The 24,518-nt window shown below is 46.7% G+C and overlaps 1 protein-coding gene across 1 annotated transcript in view; it reads left to right on the plus strand.

The window, feature by feature from the left end:
- FAAH2 (fatty acid amide hydrolase 2) overlaps positions 1 to 20,212 on the plus strand; it is a 309,532-nt gene extending 289,320 nt beyond the window's left edge. The window contains exons 10-11 of the mRNA XM_069648990.1: positions 14,785 to 14,979; positions 18,664 to 20,212. Of these exons, the coding sequence (XP_069505091.1) occupies positions 14,785 to 14,979; positions 18,664 to 18,839 (371 nt within the window). The 3' untranslated portion in view covers positions 18,840 to 20,212. The remainder of the gene's footprint in view (positions 1 to 14,784; positions 14,980 to 18,663) is intronic.
- The last annotated feature ends 4,306 nt before the right edge of the window (positions 20,213 to 24,518 follow it).

The raw sequence follows: 24,518 nt of genomic DNA on the forward strand, positions 1-24,518 counted from the left end.
AAATACTTTCATGCTCCTCATGTGGGAGGCGCTACCTCCACTGTACTCGCGGAAGTGCTACCTCCACTATAGTCACAGAGGCGCTACCTCCTCACTTAATTGTAGCACATCCACAGGCTACACACACTATGGGTGCTGCCCCATTTCACATCTTCTCTGACTCACTCTCGCTCTCACCTCACTTCACCCATTACACTATTTCATAACATTCCAAACCTCGCATCTCTCAAAAACCTGCCTTTTAATGGAGAATGGTACTCCGTATTAATCTCCTAATCTACACACATAAAGTCACACTGGAACAATGAGGGAACATGAATGCATCTTATTATGGAGTGATGAAAACTCACATAAATCCTCACTGTATGCTTGGAAATGCTACCTCCCAACTCACATACATTCTCACTGCTATGCTTGAAAGGGAAGTAGAGTATGCTTGGAGGCGCTACCTCCCAGCAACATCTGTGGTATTCCGCAACTCCTGTGGTATTCCTAACCACACACACCTCTAACATACCCAAATGGTCACGCAGGCTCTCCACCTTTACCCTGCACAACTGGATGTACTACCGTCCAGACCGCTGTGGCACACTCACCACATTTCTCTAGTGTAATGGCGGCGCTACCACCCATACAACTGTGGTTTCACTTAACCACACTCATACTTACATATACACTGGAGTCGCTACCTCCAAACCCGTGCGGCACTTTCACCCACATACAATACATATTCTGGGTGCTACCCAACACTCAACCTCTTTGACTCTTAGCAAAACACATGTTTTACCCATGTGCACCCATTTCATACATGAGTCACATAAAACAACATTTTGCATTACCATTTTGCAAAAATTAAAATCCTAATAATTCATGTTGCACAATACATGTACTTCTTTTCTCACCATTAAAGCAATAGCAAACTATATAATTACATTTCCTAAAATCCATGGCCAGTTTATGTACCACCCTGCATCTTTGTGGCACTCACCCACAATCACTCTGATACACTATGTTCTTGCACCTCTGTGGCACTCACCCACCCATACACTTGTGTGTACACTGCCTAACAACTCAACTTCATAGTGACATTTGCGTACACAGCCCTTATGGCGTAACCAAGAAATATGCGCATTTATTCCTACATGTCTATGTTGGCTGCAGCCTACCCTGCAATCCCTCAATGGTTACTCTAACCTCTCTCACACCCTGCTACTGACTTGCACACATCTAGGCATATTGTGCATGTTCAGAATGTCCAAATGAGTCCTTTTGAACCTGAAATTCCTCAAATGTGTTAAATCTAATAAATGTAACTTTTAACCTCATTCCTGCACGCATATATCCACACAAAAACTTCTCATGCACCTCCCATGCTTGTCAATCCTTAACCTGTTACAAAACTCTGTTGGTACCACAAACTTAATGCATACGCATATTGTGCATGTTCAGAATGTCCAAATGAGTCCTTTTGAACCTAAAATTCTTCAAATGTGTTAAATCCAATACATTTTAGATCTGAACCTCAATTCCTGCACGCATATATCTGCACACAAACTTCTCGTGCACCTCCCATGCTTGTCAATCCTTAATCTGTCACAAAACTAGGTTGGTAACACAAACTTAATGCAAAAACAGTTAAAGGATACACGTTGCTGCTCCTGAATGTTCAACGTTATCTTCTGAAAGACCAGATTCGTGACCATCATAATAACTTAAACATAAAATGATACACTGCAGCCATTACTTCAAATGCGGTCCTTGTGCCTCCTCTGCAGTCGCAGCACCTTGATGCACCATAACCCAAATTTGCCGCATTCCTTCACCAGGAACGACATTCATGACAACAATAATGACATCCTTGGCAAATCCTATAGTGGAATTCGGATTTCCTACTGCGCTCTTATTTCTGTCTGATTTTCCGACTCACCGACGTGCTCAGCAGTGCTCTACATCTCTCAGCCGGATAATACCAATAAAATCGTAGGCACACTGTGAAGATGATTCGTAAGGGGGTCTCTCCTCTCACCCCACAACGCACTTAGGCTTATTCACTCATTTTACGGCCCAATGCCTTCAGCTCTCCTCTTCCTGTGCGCGGCAATGCAAGTTGCAGGGTTCTTTCCTCATAACATTGTTTATTTTATTCTTCATCCTGCCTCGGTTAATGGCTTCGGCTACCGGCTGGAATCTGGCATGGTAAGTGCATTCTAATATGAACATAATGCTTGAATCTGGCGTTCTATGGCATCGCCGACTCCCTTAAACCAGCTGTGATGTCACCAGTCACACTTCTGCCTCGGGGCAATGCTGATCTTCATAAGCCAAACATCACTCATACCACGTACTTCGACCCAGCATATGTCATCCTTCAACTTCAATATTTTAAAACGGTTCACTGCTTCCAAAACACGATCCGCTTTTGATCCTTGAAAACAAAGTGGCACGCAGGCAGTTTTCCCTGCATCCCTTTCCCTGAGCATACGCTACCAGACTAGCGCTGCCTGGGTCTAACCTTTAGTTCACATTGCGCTTGGGACATGCAGAGCCAGTACTCGCTGCTCACTCGAGACTGTCACTTCAAAATCTTCCCTAACATGCTAGTGGCTCATTGGGGAACCCCTCAGCTCACTGTCCGCAGTCTCACATCCTTCTCCAAGTCCCACTTATGAACTCAAAGCAGACTTACACTCCTACATGGGAGGAAGCTTACTGGGCTTCATACTTTCCCCAAAGCTTACTTTTGGTTTCATATGAGGGTAAACAGCATCACATCCCTGCGCTGCTTGACTGGGGAATGATACTTTGACTGGTGAATGGAAACATCAGTGCAGAGCTTTCTTCTTCACCCCTCAGTACTTCACACTTGCAATGCAACCTCTGACAGGCGACAGCTTCACCCAGCACGCCATACTCCAGGAACACCTTCCTACCACAAAGAGTTGCTGCTGGTCATGGCATCAGCTGTCTTCTCTTGCCCGCAGCTCCTTAGCTCCTCCCTCTCTCATGGGAGTCATCTTCACTACAAGCTTTGTTTAATCTACAGGTTTCTTAAACTAATGGGGTGGGATTCCTTCTTCAGTTTAAGGGACCAGGTGTCATTTTAAGCTTCCTTTTATCTTCACTTAACAGACAACACTTCTGGTTTTACTTTAACAGGCTTCACTTCTTCACACAGATTTCTCAATCTTAAAGGCCTAGCTCCCTTCTTGAGCTTCCCTTCAAGGCCCTGCTCCTCTCTTCAGCCCCAGGACCCAGCTCTCCCTCCATTTTATGGGCAGCTTATCCTTCCTATATAGGGCTTCCTTCCTCCCTTTTGGTGCCCTGGGTGATGGGTCTTACTTGTGTTTTGGGGCAGTGTTGTCCTTCTTTTCCATCTTCTTCCTGCACCCCCAGCAGCAGGCTTCTTTCACTTTCTTCAGTTTCTTACTCGCATGTTCTTCTTTTTAATCCCATCCTCGTCGCCAATGTTGTAAAGTGACTTCCAGGCTTCTTGGGATTACTTATATGTTTATTACAAGTACTTAAGTCACAGTTACATGAAGTTATATACATAAGTATACAGGACATAACACTGGCTCCCATCACCCAGGCTGGGGAGCTCTAACTGGCTGGGTGTGGAATCCTTGGGTAAACATTCCGACATTCACAAGGCAACACTCCAACATGACATCACCAGCTTTCACATGCAGAGACAAGCACATCACAACAGTAAGTAACTTTGTTGTTCTTGTTCAATTCGTTACGCATTGTAATCTGTCTTTATGATTGCCTTGATATGTGCGCAGAATTCGGAGACCTTTGAAAACGTGCTTTCATCTGCACACGATCACTCGGTAACAAAGTATTCACTCTGCTTTGAGATAACAAGTCTTAACGTACGCTGATACATAAGAATTCTGATCAGAGTATTCGAAAATGTGCCTTTCATTCACACAACCACTATGATACAAAATGTCCTTACTCGTAGCTTCAAACACTTGCATACCAGGTTTCTGTTTGTCTTAGAAACTCACCAGTTGCTTTGATGCAAGTTCCTGCAGCGCAGATCTTCCAGCCTTCGGGTCTTTGCTTCAGGGCTCCATCTCTTGTCCCTCAGGCACTCCTGGGTCGGCTTCTGACCCCAGGAGAATGAGCACCTTGAGCAATAGAAAAAGTGGCAGCTCTCCAGTATGGCTCCCTTTTCACGCTTACCTCAATTCCACAGAGCCCCAGCTACTGGGCCATTTTTCCATGAATCATAAGTGTGATGCACACAGACAGCTTCTTGCTGTTCTTCTTGGCCTCTTTGCTTCTGCAAATTCACTGCCATGGCTCCTGTCACCATTCCCTCCTCTGCACTCATTTGGTGGGGCTTTTTATACACCTGCATCCGTTTAACAGGCTGCAGTTGCGAGTTCACAATTAGCCCTGCCTGACCATCATTAAGGGGCATGCCTGACCTCCACTGCTCTCAGCAGGTCTCTTCCTCGTCCCAGTACCTAAGTGGTGAAAGCAACTAGTCTTCATTGTTCCCGGTTGCCTCTTCCTCGTCTCAGTACTGAAGACGGGGAAAGGGTTGGTTTGGTCATTGTTAGGGAAAGGCGGGTACCATGTCTCTCCCAAGGGCATCCCAATCCCAGTCCGCACAGACTCTCCACCGAGGTGATCTTCCCTCGCTTGTCCACACCCAGGGTCAGGATCCAAGAGCGATGGCCTTTCCTGGCTACCTGCGCAGAGGATCCATTGGAAATAGGAGGGAGAATATCCTCAGGTTTCTCACAATTCCTCCCATCAGTCTTTAGGAGACATGGTTGAACTTCTAAGTTACGCCAACGACACGAAATTGCTCCTGCGACTGGCACCCAACAACAGCATCTATCCAACTGAAAAGCTGTCGTCTTGCCATAAACATCTGAAAGAGCACAAATCGGTTAAAACCGAATAACAAAAAGTCTGCAATTCTAGTAGTAGGGGAACAACTGAACATCTGCCCTTCCTCGTTTTGGCCATCAGAACTTAACCTGTGTCTGACATCTGGTGCATAGTTTAGGAATTTGTGAATGCTTCTCAACAAGAACTTGCCTTAATCCCTAAAGTTACAGCAACTTTCCATCCAGGTTTCCTGCACTCTGGAACCTGAGATTGATCCTACCTTATCTGTACCCAAAGTAAAACGTACTTTGGCACTAGTCCACTCCAGGATTGACTATGCCGCCTCTACCTTGGGCTTCCATTATACTTTCTTTCATGCCTGCGGCGGCTACAGAATGTAGCAGTACCAGCTATAGCTAGGATTAGGGATTGAGATCACATCATCCCCAATACTCCTGTGTCCTGTACCTGGCTGCACCACGCCAGTGCTATTTTTGCTGCGCAGTTGCTCCTTGTGCTTTTTAAAATTCTATTTGTAATCATGGCTCGCGGTGCCCCGGTCCCTCCTTTGCCTGTCTGGTCCGAGTGGTTTTTCTAAGTGTGCGTCCTGCGAGTGTCTAGACACCAGTGAGATTCCTGCACAGTTTGCAACACTTTAACACCTAGATTTTTCACTCGGGCGGTCTGGTCACCCTTGGATGTTCTTTTGTGCACCCATACCATTCAATTTAGCTTGTTTCGGTACTGCAAGGTTTGGGCGTATTAAAAAAGCCAGGTTTTGTGGGTGCCCGCTACAGCCACCTGGACACAGACCTCAGCAGCACAGTGTCCTGTCACACAAACATCGGCAGCATAAGAGAACTACCACTGGTTGCTTTCTGTGGTGTCTGCCCATTCGTTCTCCTCCTGCTCAAGGAAGTAGCACTCTTGTTGGAATCCTGAGCAGTGGAAGCAGTTCCTCTGTTGGACAGGGGCAAGGGATTCTACTCAAATCTTCACAGTTCCAAATACGAACCAGGTGGTCCTGCAAGTTGTGCTCAGTCTATCCTATCTCCACCTACTTTTACCCCTAGAAAGATTCAACATGGTGACCGCCTACCCAGATTGCAGACGTCCTTTGTGCAGCGGATTGACTCTTTGTCCCTGACACGAAAGATGCTTTTCTACGTGTTCCGATTTGGCAACCTCATCTTCAGTTCTGCACTTTTGAGTCATGGGGAATCACTTTTAGTGCAAAGTCCAACCATTCGGGCTCAATTTAACACAAATGGTGTTTAAAATGTTTATGAATGCCATAGTGGCCTTACTACAGACCAGTGAATGGAATGTTAAACCGCACATGTAAGACTAACAGATCAGAACCAGGTCGCCAGAAGAAGCGACTCATGCTCTTCAAATTCTAATGGTCATCGTGGGGGTTTCAGTCAACCTGAAGAAGTCTGAATCGACCACGAAGCAGATGTTCAATTCAATAAGGTTCAAATGGGATAGATTGCAGGATGAATATTTCCGACCCTAGAAAGGCAGAGACAGAGAATGTGGGCAATTCATCACTTCTTGTGCAGGGATTCCACATTAGCGTGGTGGTACCGGCATCTGCTTGAACCACTAGCGACGTGCATACTGTAAAGGCATTGGAAAGCAGGCACAGACAACTGAGTACAGTTTGAGCTACACACTTTTATTCAAATCAAAAAGAGGGCTGGAAAAAAGCCTAACTTGCCCTATGCTCAGGTGGGATTTACCCTACCTAACTGAAACTAAGGATAGTCTGCGTCCAAAGTAAATGTCTGTCTGTTTGTGCTTGCCCTCATATCTACTTGTACATAAAGTGTAGGGCTGTCAGCGTCAAACTGAGAAGTGTTCATATCCGAGTTCAGAGCTTCTTACAGCTCTCAGTTGGAAAGGGATTCTCCGTTCACCACGATTCAACATAGTTGACTTTATAAATAGGAGGGGTTCCCTTCCACATGCTTTCAAGTCTCAATGTTCAGAAAAACCATCACAATTCCTTGGTGCAATCCTTCCCAGCTTTTCAGGCTTTGATGTCTTTCACCAGTTTCCGTACCATCACAAAGTTCAGTTCAAAACACACAGGTTCTCCTTCACTTTCAATTACAAAGGTATAGTGGCATTGAGTGTCTTTTGCTTTTAGATGGATGTACTCGGTCTAGGCGCAGTTGTTAGACCACACGGTCAACCCATTACAGGTTACGCAACTGACACACTTTCCTTGCTTCTTCACAATTACACTGCCACTATTTCTGCTTCACAGTGGAATTGGCCTTATCCTCTTGCAGCTTTCTCAATACTTGTTTTGCCACTATTCACTTGTAACCTTTATCAAATCTTCTCAAACCTTTTACCCAGCCATCTAGATAAGGTGCGTATCGTGCTTATTTACGCATCTAATTATGGGAAATACGGATGATTTTTGTTTCTACTGCGTACCATGTACGCTGTGTTTATTAATTAAAAAGAGCATACTTTCCACCACTAGATGGCACGGTAGCAAGCTCCTGCCTTGAGGCAGGCAGGCCCTTCCCTTGCCAGTCTCTCGGAGACATGTATCCTAATCCAGGACTCAACCCACCCCCTCGGCCCTGGAAGACCTTTCCAGAAACGCACGTGTCCTTCTGCTACGTTTTTTCATTTGTAGAGTAAGCTGAGAGAGGAGGCCACAAACGCGGTGACACCAGCCAGGTAAGCAACCCGCCCTTCTGCTGCAGGCGCTTTTCAATTTCATTTTTATTTTCTGTCTGACAGCCCGGACCGCTATCTGATCGAATCTCGCATGGTCCGGGCTGTCAGAGAGAAATAAAACCGCAATTGAAACCAGTTCAAAGTATTTTGTTTCTTCCAAAGCAAATCCATCTGCTCGGGTCGGATGATCAACCAACTGCCCGTTTCCCAGAGTCACAGTGTCCCTGATGAACTCCACCACAGTGTTGTCAACGCAGCCTGTGTTTCTCGGGGGGGGGGGGGCTGTGACTCTGGGAAACACGTTTCCTTTGCCATCAGCAGCATAAACGGCCCCCCCACCCTGTGACTCTCTGTTGCCCCCATGCCCCCCATTACCGTGTCATGCCTCCTCTCCCTCGTGACTGTCTCTGTGCACCCATGCCCCCCGTTACGTGTCATGCCTCCCTCCCTCCCCCCCGCGACTGTCTCTGTGCCCCTTTGCCCCCCCGTTATGTGTCATGCCTGCCCTCCCTCCCCCCACCCCCGTGACTGTCTCTGTGCCCCCTTGCCCCTGTTACCGTGTCATGCCTCCCCTCCCTCCCCCCACCCCCGTGACTGTCTCTGTGCCCCCTTGCCCCCCGTTACGTGTCATGCCTCCCCTCCCTCCCCCGTGACTGTCTCTGTGCCCCCTTGCCCCCGTCACGTGTCATGCCTCCCCTCCCTCCCCCGTGACTGTCTCTGTGGCCCCTTGCCCCGTTAAGTGTCATGCCTCCCCTCCCTCCCCCGTGACTGTCTTTGTGCCCCCATACCCCCCGTTACCGTGTCATGCCTCCCCTCCCTCCCCACCCCCCGTGACTGTCTCTGTGCCCCCTTGCCCCCATTACGTGTCATGCCTGCCTTCCCCCACCCCGTGACTGTCTCTGCCCCCATGCCCCCGTTACCGTGTCATGCACCCCCCGACCCCCGTGACTGTCTCTGTGTCCTCTTGCCCTCCCCCCGTTACGTGTCATGGCTGCCCTCACCCGCGACTGTCTCTGCCCCCATGCCCCCGTTACCGTGTCATGTCCCCCCCGCCCCCCTTGACTGTCTCTGTGTCCCCATGCCCCCCGTTACCGTGTGTCATGCGCACAACTTATTTTTTGGTGTGTTTTTATAGCGCTGAAAATAAAGTGGCTAAATCAGGATATTTTTCTTTTGCATCATATCGTTTTCCATTCAGGATGTGGAAAATAAAGGTACAGTGATATTATTTTGCCCCAGCATGCTGCTATAAGGATTTACATGTTGTCATGATCCTTTACTATGCAATTTGGGTATTTTGCAAGTAAACTCTATAGGACAGTATTTTTGTAGGTCTTGACATCCAAAACTTAAATATTTGTAAGTATGGAATGGAAGAAAGTGGCCATGCCCAAATTGAAAGAGTGGGTTAAAATCCCTGCTTCGCTGTTTAGCGTAAGTGTGTGATCCTGGGCAAATATTGTAATCTCACCCTAACTTCAACTGCAAAAAATGGAGTGCTTATGAATGATTACATGTACACCCTTACTACAATAGGACAGTTTTAATAAGTGTAAGGCCACATTGGTGTACGCGGGTGCTGCTCTGCTAGTAGCTCCAATACTGCCGCATGGAAATGCATTATTTTAAAGGTTTTTATAAGCTAATAAAAAAAAAAAAAGAAATGCATTATTGCTGCACTGGCCCGCCTCCAATCTCGTAACACTGGATTTGACAGGCAGACAGTCCCACCAGCCAGTCAGTGCACCAGAAATTCTAGTATAGCAGACTGTGGTAGAACCAACATTACATTTTCTCCCCTGTTGCTCCCAGCAACTGAAGTGGTTTGGGCCGTCCAGAGTACTGCTCCCCACTCTGCAATGTCCCCGTTATGCTATGATATTGAGTCTTTCATTGCACACCATCTGCCATTTGGACACTTTCTAGGACCTTCAGGATCTGCAAGAAGTGGGTGTTTCAGACTTAAAAGTGAGAGTTAACTGATTGTAACATTGAAGCTGCACTAGAATAGTCTCATTACAAGTAAGAAGTTAAATGCCCTTACACAAGTAAGTTTGCCACCCCTCCACCGTTTCTGAAGTTAGTGCTTCTCCCAACATTTGAAGGGTTAGCCCTGTCTAAATTGTACCCCAGGTGCACCCCTGGATGTGTGCACTTGTACTTACAAGTTATTTCATGGCAGAATATTTTCCGCAAGTGTAATAAAATGGTTAAAGGCAAGCCAGACAACTTTGAGCTACAACTCTTTTTGTCTACAGGTCTGATTTTACATATGCACTGGGTGTATATGTTGGATACGTTTTACTCTCTTGCAGAGGAGAAAACTAATTTTTACTCTCTTGAAATTGCATTTACTCTCTAATTTCAAAAATCATGCGTAAAATACTCCCACCTCAAAATCTTATCTGGAGCACTGCTTTTACCACTGTTTATTCTTTCCAGTTACACAATTCCTTTTATTCTCATGGCTCTTGCCAATGCTTGTTCATTTCAGCTTAAACAGTTTATCGGGGAACTCGCCAATTGCTTTCAATTCAGACATACATGCTTTCTTTCAGTTTGGTATTCAAAAATAGTAGAGCAACCTCAAATTCCCAGTTTACTCTCCTGCTAGGAATTTGCACCCTGCTCACTGGCTTATTCATGCTTTCCAAGTTCTGTTTCTCTAGCCCTTCCTTGGCCTTATTAGTTTCATTTAATTCACTGTTGAGTATTCACCAAAATCCTTTCATCTCTTTCCGCTTTGAGATTAGCGTATGCATCAATCATCTGTATTTTAAGCTAGACCGGTATTCCGGACGTCTTACCCGACCCGACGCTCACTCGAGAGCGATCCAGCCTGCATAAAAAACGTGGCTCGCACCACAGCATCCCGAGGTCATACAACCTGCCTTGACTCACTGGGTACGTTGCCTCTGAGTGCTGCTATCCGCATCGGCAGACTCTGTGGCTGTCACTGCTCTTGGCTTGGCACACCTCTCTTCCAGGGTCTCTGCCGTCTCGGGTTAACAGAGAGGGAGTCTCCCTGACTCCAGGAGGTAGGCAGGCCAGCCCTGCCACCGGAGTCCTTCCAAAAGCTCCCGCCACAATCTGCTTCCTCTACACCGACTCTGCAGCTCCTTGGCGCTTCAGAAACGTGTCTCCCTTCCTTCACCTCCAGCTTCTCATGCAGGTGTTCCACAGGCGATCTCATTTTCCTCACCTGAGCGGGCCATTTATACTGCCCTCTAGGCCACAGGTGCAGGCAATATTCCTCTACTGCATAACAGTCGGGGTTCTCCGCATTCCTCTTCCTCGTCCCAGTACCAGAGTGGTGTTTGTGTATGTCTAAGTTGATAAAGGAAGGATTTATAACTCTGTGTTCTCTTCCTCGTCTGAGTACCTGACTGATGCGTGTTGTGAGTATTTACTGGATAAATAGGGACAGGATTGGTAATACCCTATAAAGGAATGGGTAATATGTGACTCCCTATGAAAAAGAAATGGGGGGGGGGGATACCGCGTCTCACCCAAGTCTCTTCTCAAGTCTCCTCCACCCAGGTTATCCTCCCTCGCAAATCCACCCCCAGGGTCAGGATCCAAGAGCGATGGCCTTTCAGTGGCCCCCTGGGAGGAGGATATTTTCGGGAAAAGAAGTGAGGACACCATCAGATTCCTCACAATACTCACAGTCCCATTAGCAAAGCTCAAGATGCGACGTTTGCAACTGCTCTTGGCGGCTTGTTGGGACAAACAAAAGGGGTCTCAATCTGACAGTGTGTTGGAAGGTCTGGAAGGTGGTCGTGGCTTCCATATTGGGTGGTTAGAGGGTAAGTGGAAGAGAGAGTTGAGCGAAGGGTGCTCTAGGGGGTCATTCATACCCACCTGAAGGCTTGAACCTTATAATCCAATAAAGGCAAGTGGAGCCGCCTTACTGTGTCTGTGGTTGCAGAAAGGTTTCCTTTGCCCATCATAGGTGAGATGGTGAGTCTGGTGGGGGTGCCTGGTGTTTTTGCATCCTGGATCCAGGGAGCTGGGCACTTTAATAACGCCAGAGGGGATATTCAAGGTTCGCATGATGCCATGTGGCTCTATCTCAGCAGCAGTATTCTTTCAAAGAATGATGCAGGTTTGCTTCAAGGGAGTGAGGAGTGTTTTGCTTTCAAGGTGATATTCTGGTGCCGGAAGTCACATCAGAGAAGCATGATGAGAGGCTGGGGAGTGTTCTCAAGGTAATGAGGGAGGCTGGTCTTACTTTGAGGAAAGATAACTGTAGGCTCAGGAGGGCATCAGTTGATTATCCTTACATACCCTGAGTGGGGCAGGTGTAGAGCCCAACGGGGAGTTGGTTGCAGCAATCAAGAGTGTGAGCAAGCAAGGTAGGTGTGATGTCTTTCCTGGTTTTGGTTGAACACTATGCTAAGTTTGTTTCCAAGTCTTGCGGATAAGTGTAAGGAAATTCGAGGTTTGTGCAAGCGAGGCGCGGATTTTGAGTGGAGGGAGGAGTGGCAACATGAGTTTGATTATGTCAGGAGAGCTATAATCAAAGCTCCTGCCCTTGCCAGGTGTGATACAGGTTGCTGCATCTGGGTGCTGACGGATGTTAGTGACATGGGACTTTGGCGCCGTTGCTGCAGATGCAATAGTGTTTGGACAGAGTTGTGGCTTTTGCTTTGAGGGCGCTACAAGAGGTAGAGAGTAGGCATTCTGCCGTAGAGATGAAGCCCCCCCGCCCCAAAGCACTCTGCTCTCTCTACCACTGTCCTTCCAGCCGCCCAGTATGCAACCCACCACCTTCCAGAGCTGAGGACCACTCCAAGATCAGAGGGTTCCACACTGATCAACCTGGGCAGCACAGAATATTGACGCATGAAGAACACGCTCTGCTCTGGCCCTCCAGGATTTCATTTTCTGACTTGACTCAGATGGCAATTCAGGGGCTTGTGGTTCTGGAAACGACCAGATGCATGCTGCCTTAATGGGAGGGAAGGCAGTCCTCCATCCAAATTCACAAGCTCTATCGCTAGCAGTGCAATTCATGGAAAGCTGACTATAGCACAGGACCATGTACAATTAATCCATAGAGTTTCAAAAGACTCCAGTCGTGCTCAGCAAAAGACCAAGCAGACTAGATGTTGCTTTCGGGTGGGGCAGAATGGTGTTTCTTTTCTCTTGTCCGTCTCTCTTGACAATGTTCTATCATTTTTAGCTTATCTAGCTCGGTCAGGGGTTGAGGTGGGTACCTGTTGAACCGATGGTGCGTACAGGAACTCTGAGGCAGTAGTGAAAAGACACCTTGAAGGACTAGGCATACTCTTTCCTCTTGTCAGAAGGCCTCACCCTGTCTGGGATCTCAAAGTGGTGTTGGTGGCCTTGCGTTGTATGCGTTTTGAGCTTATAGCCTTACTGGACATCAGACTGGTTACTTGGAAGGCTGCCCTGCAGGTAGCTCTCGCTTCAGCCAGGAGTGTAAGTGAGAGTCATGCCCTAGCATTCGTATACAATAGTTCATAAAAACACGGTAGTCTTACGTACACACACTGCATTTCTGCTGAAACGCTTTGGCTTTTCACATAAACCAGGAAATAGTTTTGCCTACATTTTTCCTGGATCCGCAGTTGGAGACGGATACAGTATTGCACTGTGTGGATGTGAGGAGGGATTTAAAGTTCTACTTGGCCCATAAAAAAGTCTTTATTTTCAGGTGCTCTGTGTCACATTTGGTGCTTCATTCCCAGTTGGACAAGCATCCAAAGCTTGTATTGCCAGGTGGATGGTTGCATGCATTGGTGGGGGTTCCTGAGGGTATTCATGAACACTCTGTAAGGGCTAAGGCTACTGTGGTGGCTTTTTCAAAGGCACGTTTCGCGGGATATTATCAGCGAGGCTGTCACTTGGGCTTCTCCTTTGTCCTTCTGTCGTTATTACTGTCTGGATGTCTGTTCCAGATCTGACACCGCCTTTGAGCAGGTGGCTCTTAAAATCCTCTTTGCATGATAAATCAGTTAGGTTTCCTCCTCCCATTGGTGGTTGGTGCGTTGTAATCGCCCATACGTTAAAACAGGACGGTGGGTAGGAGTAAGGAAAGGTTACTCGCCATAGTGACAACTCATCTCCTAGCAACAGTTTCCATTTCCACCATACACACCCAACGTCCACTCCCTGAAATTTAGTTAAAGTCGTGTCCATCATTCCCATCACAAAAAAGGGAGAATGAGGTGTGTCACTGGAGGGAGGGGCTAGAGGTGCAGTGTGATACCCATTGACCTGCCTGAGGGTGCCTGAAATGTATTTAAAGGTGCAGTTTCTGCTGTGCCAAAGGCTTGGCTCTGGTTCCCTACCCGGGACACCTATATGGTATGGAAGGAAGAGGACTATGGACTATGAGTACAGTAGTTTGTATGGTGAGTAACATTTCCTTTTTTGCACTTCGGTGTCTTCATAGATCCAGTTTAAGATGCTCTGCATTTTGCACCATTATGAGTGTGGACCAAGGTTTGTAGCAGAAAAGGTACAACTGTATATCCCACTAGGACCTTGAAAATCATCTTCCGCCCTTCGACTCGTGACTTCAACCTGTAGGAAATCCTGTACTGGTTGGTAGATCCTTTCATTTCTAGGCCCCTCTGCTATGGAACTCGCTACCTCTCCTTAGAGTAATGCCCAATTTCATATTCTTAAAGTACAAACTCTAAACTCGCGCCTACTCTACTCAACTCTTCAATGCATGATTTTGTTTCCAACTTTGTAGTTATCACTCAATTTCAACCAAGGGATTTTTACTGGCATCGGTGCTACAGAGGCAACTAGCAGTGATACTGCCCTTAACAGATTTCAGAAGATACCCAAACATAACTTTTTATAGCCCATTGAGTCCCCTGCTCCTCATATTTAACAGTGTTAAAAGACAAAGAGAGCTCACAGTGGTTGCTCATGCACCGCACATTGTCTGCAGGAAGGAAGTTGTGGGAAATGTACAGGCTTGGGATAGGAAGATGCTGGTAGTGGAGAGGTGCGTAAACTTGGAAGAGGGGCAATGGGTAATAGTTTAACGTCTGAAAAGGAGGGAAATAGAGGAACAACAATGGAGGTGGATTTTGGGGCACCATAAAGTGTGTTAGGTGGGGTAAGTGAAGGTGTGAAGTGGTGAGTTTGCCTGTAAGAAGGGGATAGAGGGTCGAGCACAGTAGACAGTCTGCATTTTCATTTGACGTTGCAAGGCTTCATCTCCTCTCACCGTTTTCTCCACAGGCTTGGCTGTGATAGAGAGTTTTACCACGCGGAATGAAAGCGGGAATGAAAAAATGAGGAGCATGGCGCAGAACCTGCGGCTGGAGCTTTCAAACCTGCTGGGCTCAGATGGGGTCCTTCTCTATCCCTCTCATCCTAGGGTTGCCCCCAAACACAACCTACCTCTAGGGGTACCCTTTGACTTTGCATATACAGGTGAGTGCTCTTGTGCCTACAGGGGCAGGTGAGGTAAAGAGCCTTTAGTACAAGTCTGTGCATACAGAAGCTTCAAGTGGGATTCCTAATTACAGGTCTAGTTGACAGAAAAGGAGACTAGGGGGTCCTCATTAATGGCCTGTGCACAGAGCGACAGGAAGGAGGCAGCATAATGGATTTTTATTAGAGGAGATGGGATGGAAGTAGGGGATACTTCTGGGAAAGATGCTGGCACTATCTAGGTGGCAGAAACACCGTGCTTGAATGGCAGTTCTTTAGTCTTCCTCATGCAAGAAAGGATGAAAGTCTTGATTTTGCAGAAGAGTGAAACCTGCTACTGTGCCATGTATGCGTTCTTAGTGATACAAGTCATGAATGAGAGGTGGTGGTTGTTAAGGAGGAAGCTGAGGTGTCGTGTGCCGGTTCCCGGCCCGCCTCTGCCAGCTGAAGTACCGGTCCCTGCCCTCCAGGGGAAGTACCTGATGTCAACAGATATTACCTGCCACCCCCACGGTGGCTAGAGTCCTTCCTGTTGCGATTCGAGGAAACACATATTAACCATGTGCCGTGAGAGAAGTGAGTCCCTCCCTCTGTACCAGAGAACAGAGGCAATTTGGCTTTTCACAGCAGCGTTAAATGAGTGGGCCTCAGATTTACACTCAAGGTTTCTTTGATAAATACTTATTAATTTATCTGTCAGTTATAAAACATTCATAAGAAGGAGGCAATATAATCACACACAAATATAATCACACACAAATATACTTCAATACTATTTCAGAATACTTTTCAGGAGGAGTAAAAAGGCAAAGATTATTAGAACATGAAAGGTTACAATTATTCTTAGTCAGAGCAAATACTTTGTGTTCACCAGAAGAGTCAATTTAATTCAATAGGCTAGGCCAAAGTCAATGGCCAGTCAAGTCTTGGATAGGATAAAGCGGTTCTGGTAAGTAAACGATAAAATCTCTGCAAAAGTTTTCAGAAGTAGTTTGTAAAAATAAGAATCATATGTTGGGTCATAAGGTGTTTAGGCCAGTGAGTTGCAAAAGTTTCAAGCACTTTCACAGCGAGAGGTAAGTACTCTGTCTTATTTCCACAGTACCTTTCAATGGAGAAAAAGATGCAGCTGATGACTTCTGTTCCTGGCAGTTCCTGCAGATCTCTGTTCCTGTGCCTCAGTCGTGGGGACAAGAGGGAGAACATCGGGGGACTCCTGCACTGCACTGGGACTGGTCCAAAAGCTGGCACTTGGCAAATCTTCAATTCCGGTAGCTGCAAGTAACGCACACAAACTGGTGTCCACTCCCTGGTTATTCGGTTTCCTGCAGCACTCAACCAGCTCCGAGATTGGTATACAGCTGGCTTACTGTTGAGTTGATTGGTCCCACCAACTCAAAGGGAGAAGTCGTCCTTGCAGGGCTTCTCTGTCGAGGTGAACTTGGATATTCGGACCTGCAGCAGGGCTTCACTGGGCAAACCAACAGTCCAGGAGTTGCAGCAGCTGTCGTCTTCAAGCTCATCTTTGGTTCTTTCGTTCCAGTGGTCGACTCTGCCTTCCAAGCCAAGAGACTCGCCTTTTATTCAGTTCTCTCCCATTCATTCCTGCCTAGCTGTCACTCACCCAGCAGGGTGGCTGTCCTTGCTGGACAGTCAGCCAGCCAATCACCACAGAGTGCATTTGGGTCTCCTAGGAGACTAAGCACAGGGACCTCCCTCACTTCCTGCCCACCCCAGACACTCGGGCACCAGAGGCAGTCTTCACTCCTGAAGCCCGCCAAAGGCGAAGGAACAAAAGGACTAAACCTAGTTTGGCGAGCAGAGACAAACTCTAGAAGGACCTTTCCAAAAAGAAATGGCGAACAAAGACCAGAACCTGTTTAAACAAAGGAGGCTGAGACGCCATCTTGAAAAACATGGTTCCCGCGATTTAACGCTACCACTGCTCGCGGTCGGGAAAAATCATGGTAGTTCGTTGTAAAACCACTGCCACCAGCCATTCTGAGAGGAAAGGGTTGCATTTGACTGCTACATGAGTATCTAGAAACAGGGAATGCTAAGTAACCCCTCCAGCACTCTATTGTAAGATAGGGTGTGCTGGGTCTAGGAGTTTAAAAAGACTAGTAAAGTCAATTTCACTTTACTTACTCTGAGGAAACAGTAGTTTTATTTTTACAGGGGAGGTATTTAACCTTGGGAAAGCCTGAAAAGGTTTCCCTGTGCCACTGCACTGAGGGTGCTGTGTGACGCAAATGAAAAGATGATGCCTATGGAGTTGTTTAAACTCCATAATCAAAGAAAACAAACACAGAAAACACATTCATTTGAAAAGTTCAAAGTCACAAAGTTTAGGAAAAGAGCTGGAGGGCTCTAGGGTGGGAGGAATTGGCACATTTATGAGAATTCTCCCTAACGGGCATAATAATTCTAGCTGCATCAAATAAAATGAGGCCTTTTACGCTGGCGCACTGACTATTAGAAATGTTATACCTACACTGGGATGTCTGAAATACCCACCCTTATTACAACTAAAATGCATATATATTGCATACTGGCTGAGCCGCTTAGCGCCTTCCTACCGTCAATGAGCTGAATGGTTAGATACATTCAAACTCGTATGCCAAATTCAGAGGGGTGTGTATCTAACATTAGAAAGCATTGTTAACCTGTCTAGATTGTCACCACTACAAAGGTTTCTATCCTATAGAAACCGCTCTTGCTCATTAAGCATTTCAATGCACTTCTAGGCACTAAAGTCTAAACTGACATCAGGCTTGCATCATAAGGATACTTCTACGACCAACACCAGCCGACGAGGTAGGATATATCTTCACTAGAGATCCATTAAAATACAAGGAAGGGTTTTCTTATCCCAGTCAGGTTGCAAAACTCTAACTAGGCCTCTAAACACTATGCATGGTCTAAAATGAACGAACAGGATGAATTAATCTGTGGCTCTCCTACTGCACTCACCCCAATGGGGTAAAATGGGTAGAATCCAACCACACAGGGACTTTGCATGTGGTGTGAGAATCTACCTTGTTGTATTTGTGTAAGTCAAGTCTGGACTTGGCCATTCTTTGCTGAATGACCGAGTGGATGAATACTCTTTTGCTTGAATTCAATCTGCAGTGGGCACCTGACAGTATTTGAATGTGGGCGAGGAAGTGTTTTTAGGGGGTGCATCTCGTTAATGGCACTGATCCTTGGGTAACATGGTTACGTGTCTCCTCTGTATTTCTGGGTGTTGATGTTCAGATTATTTATCAGCTTCCCTGGGGTTTCCTTCAATAGATTGCAGGTGATGGGGGGTCAGTAGGGAACCCTGGGGTACACGCCAGTTGATGGGAAGACATTTAAATGTATCCACCTGGGTGAGCTGGGGCCTGTCGGTGAGGTAGACGTGAACCAAAGCAGTTTGGATTAATCAAAACCCACATCTGTGACTAGGCTGTTGAGAGAGGCTTTGAGGGACTGTGCGACATGTGGTGAACAATGGATAGATGGTCTTGGCAGTCTGTCTTCAGTCCTATGTGGTCATGGATGGTCCATTCTGGTTAACAGTGTTTGTGTTTTCCCATTGCAAAGTCTTTTTGCACCTAATACTTTTCTCTCTTTTTCACTCACGCTCTCTTGCTCGCTCTGCCTCTGTTTCTCTCTCTGTCTGCTTTTCTCTCCCTTTAGGTATCTTCAACATCCTGGGGTTACCAGTGACCCAGTGCCCTCTAGGATTGGGCAAAGAGGGCCTTCCTCTGGGCATCCAGCTGGTCGCCGGACATTATAATGACCATCTGACACTAGCTGTCGCTCGGTACTTGGAAAAGGCCTTTGGTGGCTGGGCTGTCCCTGGCAAGTCATAGTCGGTAGTGCTGTTTCCTTTCAGGACCCACGGATCAAGAAGGTGCTCCTGAGATTCATGGAGGGTGCGGGCGCTGCAACGGTCCCAACCACTGTGCCTTCTACACTGCCTTCCAGAGTGCTGCAGAGCATTAGAGTTCAGAAACCGCACTGTTCATGAAGGAACATGATATTAATAGATATTTTTAAAGGAAATCATCAGGTGTGATTAGAATGTCAAGAAAACACCTATCGCTACTTTAAGACTTTTTGTGAAATCACTGCTCGCTACGCTCCAATGCTCCCCCTGCAAAAACCGTCTTATCTTCTTAAGCACTGGGACACTGACCATTGTGCAAAGACACCCGCAATCGTTTTCATGAAGTAGGGAGTTCAACATCCCCTGTTATCAAACCTTAAATTATGCCTGGCGCAGGGCGAGATTCAGAAGAGGTAAGAGGTAATGTATGGCCTGCTGCCCACTTAGCACTGCAAACACGGTCACTGAGCATTGGAAAAGTCGCACACCAGGACTCTGCCAGAAAGCGTGCAGAGGAGAACATCATGGTCCTGTCACTGCAGGGGGTGTGGGAGCACACAAAATGGCCCTCTGACTAAGCTCTGCCAAGGTGGGAGGCCCTCATTCCTTACACCTGAGCACTGAAGACTATGGAGCACAGCATGGCACCGCCGCAGATCACTGCAGAGCCTGGCACTTCCGCTGAACACCGTGGAGGAAGCACTACCAAGCCCTCTCTGACAAACGTATGGGAGAGAGCAGAGCATGAAGTCCCTCTGAGCACCGCAGAGGAAGGAGCCTAGCATGGCCGTATACCTGCGCCTTCCAGAAAGCACCTGATTACGTTGTGACTGAGCACCACAATGTAGGGTGCAGAGCATGGCACTATCGTCGTAGTATCCTTGAGATGATCATTGTTGTAATGCACTCCTCAGGGAGGGATGGTGCATTGTTCACCTGCACTACATTGAGAGGGGTAGTGCTGATCGCTCTACTGCCTCAGGCAGTGATGATGGTTTCGCAGCCTGGATCCATTGGATCTTAACATGCTCTAAGTCTTTCTGGCAGCCATTGACTGGATCCGGCATGGGTTCCAAGGTTTTGTAAAAGCAAGGAGTGTGTGCATCCACACCACATATGAAATCAAGGGCAATATAACAACTTTGAAGTTTTTGTTCTGCACGACCTGGAAACAATGGCGAGGTGTTCACTCAGAATCACATCTATAGAATGCTAGTGGTTAGGCAAGCATTATTATTTTATTTATTTGAACAGTAACAGCACAAATTACAAAGCTTAATACCAATATCAACAGTAAATCAGAAGTTATCTGAACATGTAATATTGATCTAGTACAAATATATCTTAAATCTCTCACATTGCTTCTGATTTCTTTCTGCGTGTGACTCCTCCAATGAAAAGGCTGGGAGGGGCACAGGATAGGAAAAAGGTGCAAGGGTTTTTACTGCTTATTTTTTACAACTCTGGGTTTCATTGTAATATTGACTGTATTAAAATTGCTAATAATGTTTTGGTGATTTAAATTAGCTTCCTGCTAGATTCCTCCAGCTTCTAATTGCAGTAAAAAAATGTATTTTATCTTTTGTATTTATTTAACAATCGGGCATTGAGGTGGTAAGTTTCAGAACATACACCAGGAACAGAGAATGAAGGACGTAACATTTTTAAACATCGACATCCTGAGGTCAGTATTTACACATTTTCAAATTGCATAGAATGGTCCTGATGACAAAATGCAGACGAGGTGGGTCACTATTATTACCGATGCGTGGCACTCAATGTATCGACCTCATGAGGATGAGCCTGAAAGACTGGGTATTAGACCCAAGTCTCACGGTATCATCATTCCAAGGTGAGCGTGCTGTACATGAACTAATCCCTCGAAATCAGGGTAACAATGGCATCTCCTCTGAAGTACCAATGGACTTCATTGGGAATGGAGGCGGTTTTACAGCTTATGGGTTTATAAATCAGGTTGACCGGAAACCGCTATATATCTCTGTAGCTTCTTTTATCTATTCGCGAGCGTACCGCGCAGGCAGCCTGTGGGTTGTCTAAGCGCAAATTTGCTAAAAATCAAGACATGAACTAAGTGGTATTTAAAGTTTGTGATTTATTGTTTTATTTTGGCATTTCTTTAAGTTCAACTTTAGGATAAATGAATCAATTGAAAAATATATTTCAAACATTTCAAAATTAAACACATTTTTTTGCTGTATTCTGGGAATCTCCAGTTATTGAGTATAGACGGTGAGACAGTTTTTTCCTTCCTGTAATTCCTGAGTTTCTGTTGCGCTGCCCATCATCGGGCACCACAGAAACCTTGAGTGCTCCGAGAAGTTCTTATTTTAATGTAATACAATTAACTTTTGTTACCAGCATGCTCTTAACGAGGACCTCAGTCGCCTTCTCCTAGGCCCCAAATCTACTAATGCTCCCACATTTCAATCCATATATTCCAGGTGTCCTGTAGACCCCCTTCTGATGGCTATGGGGGCAAGTCCCACTTTCAAAGTAAGTCAATAGACCTATGTCAGGGATCATGTGCCTAATTCTGTAGCCAAAGTATTACTTAATTTACCCATTTCACACACTTTATCAACAGAATGTTTTGTGAAGGTATCTGCGTCCTTTATTTTATCTGACCCATGAATAAAAATGTTTTGGGCTGCAACCTCATATTAACGTCACCTGAGAAGGTTGTTGTCTTTCGGGCAGGTATCGGACGTATGTTTATAGATTCTCACACTGCTTCACATTTCCAGTCAGTCTAATTCTTTCAAGTGGAGTCCAGTATCAAATGGCGTATCAGTGTGTAAGTAAACTTTAGGTCCATACCAAGTTTATTGTTTCGTACACCAGTTGCTAGGATGGACTATAACTATTCCGATCAAGCAATAGTTTGCCATTAAATCATCTTTTGTGTTCATTTTTATATTTAAGGTTCTTCCCCTTGAAGGTTCTTTGAATAAAGTGAAAAGTTATCATTCTCCAGCATGGGGTCTTGTATGGATTCACATGCTCATGAATATTTCCCATCATCAGGCTGAGAATTCTAAATTAAAAAGAAAGCAGTTTAACTTTACTCTTCTCCTCTATAGCCTGTCAGTGGATGTTGGTTCATACTGCCCCCAGTCAATGATACTCGTCCTCACAAACGCCACCCTGTGTGGCCATCTTCAGATTTTATCGCACATTTCTAGTGTTAGGAGTCCTCGTGCTTCGCAGCTCGAAAATCATTAGTTTTTTGAAGAAATCTTCCATCTCTTCATTGTCAACTGACACGCGGCGACTACCATCAGCCGAGACCTGTTGTCTGCAAAGATCTTCAATCTACTGTCGGATCTTCAGCCCATGGAGCCACAGGCCCAGGCTTTGGGTCTACACCTCGACCATGGCAGATGCCACAAAGAAAAGCCTCTTCAGGTCCTGTGAAAGCTGCAGCCTGAAGACTATCTTTGAGAATCGGCACGTCAAGTGCATTCACTCTCTGACCATGATTGTCAATCCTTTTTGTCGAAAGGCTCAGAAGGAGGTTGGTGGCATGGATTGAGGAAGGTAAGGCCTCTGACGCGGCTTCCGGGCGTAGTCATGCCTGAGCGTTCTACCTCTGGTAAGAAGAGGTTGAGGTCCTTTCCTTGGAAGCTCCAAAAGAAGGCGAAATCCCACGCTCCATCAACTTCCTCGTCAATTGGTCCGCAAGACCCAATTCTGAGAAGTGGCGGTCACCGTCACCGACTCAGTCGTTGGTTAGCTTACCAGCTGGTGGGTTACCTCAGTCCATGAGGAAATTGCTGGCCCCGCCATCCAAGCCCCGGTCATCATCGAAGACAAGCAAGTAATCTAAGGACCTGTCTTCGCTTCCTCCGTCATCCACGCCCTCGTCAATGACAACTTCATGATATATTATATTTTATTTGTATCGCGCCCATACACAAGTGTTTCAGAGCATGACAAGGCAGGGGAGGGGAACAAGGGAGGACAAAACAATGATCTTACTAGGCCTAGTGACATTGTGAACGTGCAAGTGCAGGGGAGACGGAAGGGGAAAAGTGCAAGGGGTGGGGGAGGAGTGATAAGTGCTGAACACGTGATAGAACAATGACAGGTAGTGCGGCCAGCAGGTGGTAAGTGCAGGAATAAGGCATAGACAACTGGTGTCTAATAAGTGCAAGAAGGGGACTGTAGGGTAGCAGATACAGACCCAAGTTCAAGAGTTGCCAGGAGGCCATGCAAGTGTGTGGCTGGGTGGGCAGGGATCTGGGCCCGAAATCAGAGGGTAACCAGTTGCCCTGTGCCGAAGCAGACATATCAGTAGGGGAGAGGAAGAGCGAAGGCAAAAGCAAAGAAGAAGGTCTTGAGGTGCTTCCAGAACCCAAGATGGTTCTCCTCAAGTTTCAGAGAGGTAGGGAGGCTGTTCCAGAGGGAGGCCCCAGCTGAGGAAAGAGATTTACCCCCAACTCGTTGCTTGGAGAAGTGACTTTCTTCAAAGGTAGAAGAAAGATTTATTAGGATGAGGACAGATGGGATATTAGAATCAAGGTTGGAGTGCAGCAGGACTTCACAGATGTTCAGGATAGCAGTTTCTGTGCTTCCGGCAGCTCTGAGGCCAGACTGATGGTCATGGAGACAACCAACAGAATCAGTGTGAAGGTTAAGCTGCGAGATGGCCAGCTTTTCCATATGTTTGCCCATGAAAGAAGTGATATAGATCGGGCGATAGTTAGCCGGTCAGGAGGGGTTGGCTGTGGTTTTCTTGAGAAGAGGGTGCACAAGTGAGTGCTTCAGATCGGAGGGGAAGTCTCCAGAGGGGAAGTAGTGGTTGCGGAGGTCGGCCTGAGCAGGAGCAAGGTTGTCAATGTGGTCCTTGATGGTTTTGGACGAACAGGGAAGAACCTGATTTGATTAGACTTCCATAGATCAGACTGGAAATCTCATCATGGAAGAACAGATTAAAAGATGAGAAACAGGGAGTTGAGGCAGCTGCAGGGGGGCCAGAGGTAGTGCACAGAGAAGGGGGAAGAGGACGAGAGGGCGGACAGGATGTCCTGTGTTTTTAACATGAAATGAGAGGCAAGGGCTGTGCAGAGGGCCCGGGAGGCAGCAGGAGAGGTAGAGACTGCAGCAGGGTTGGCCAGCTCCTTGCAGATTTTAAAGAGTTCGGCCGAGTTGTTAGATGCCACAGAGATGTGGGCTTGGATATGGGCTCTCTTCTTAGTGCGGACAAGGAGCGGTATTGCCTTTGGAGCAGGCGGCTGGCCAGTTTGTCAGAGGTGAACAAGAAGCCTGCCATTTCCACTCAGAAACCCTACACTTGCGTTTAAGGCTAACTAGGTCAGAGTCGTACCAAGAGTTGCACTTGGCTGCTTCAAGCGATCCTCATGACTGGGGCAAGAACATCAAGAGTATCGGAGATAGAAGAGTAGAGCATGGAAAGGGCTGTGTCAGGGTGTGAGACAGCCTGAGGAGGGGGACAGAAAGTGCCAGCGAAAGCCTCAACTGACACACGCTTCATTGGTGATGACCGAGAAGGTAGTTGGCGGTGCCGGAGTTGGCTTGGCCTAAGGGGTAGTGAGAGAGAGAGATGAGGGGAAAGGAGAGAGTGATCACTCCAGAGAGATGAGTTGTCAGAAGGATAGAGCGGGGGAGGTCTGAGGAGATC

The sequence above is a fragment of the Ambystoma mexicanum genome, chromosome 2q, assembly GCF_040938575.1.
Source record: "Ambystoma mexicanum isolate Mex_15411 chromosome 2q, UKY_AmexF1_1, whole genome shotgun sequence".
Lineage (NCBI taxonomy): Eukaryota > Metazoa > Chordata > Amphibia > Caudata > Ambystomatidae > Ambystoma > Ambystoma mexicanum.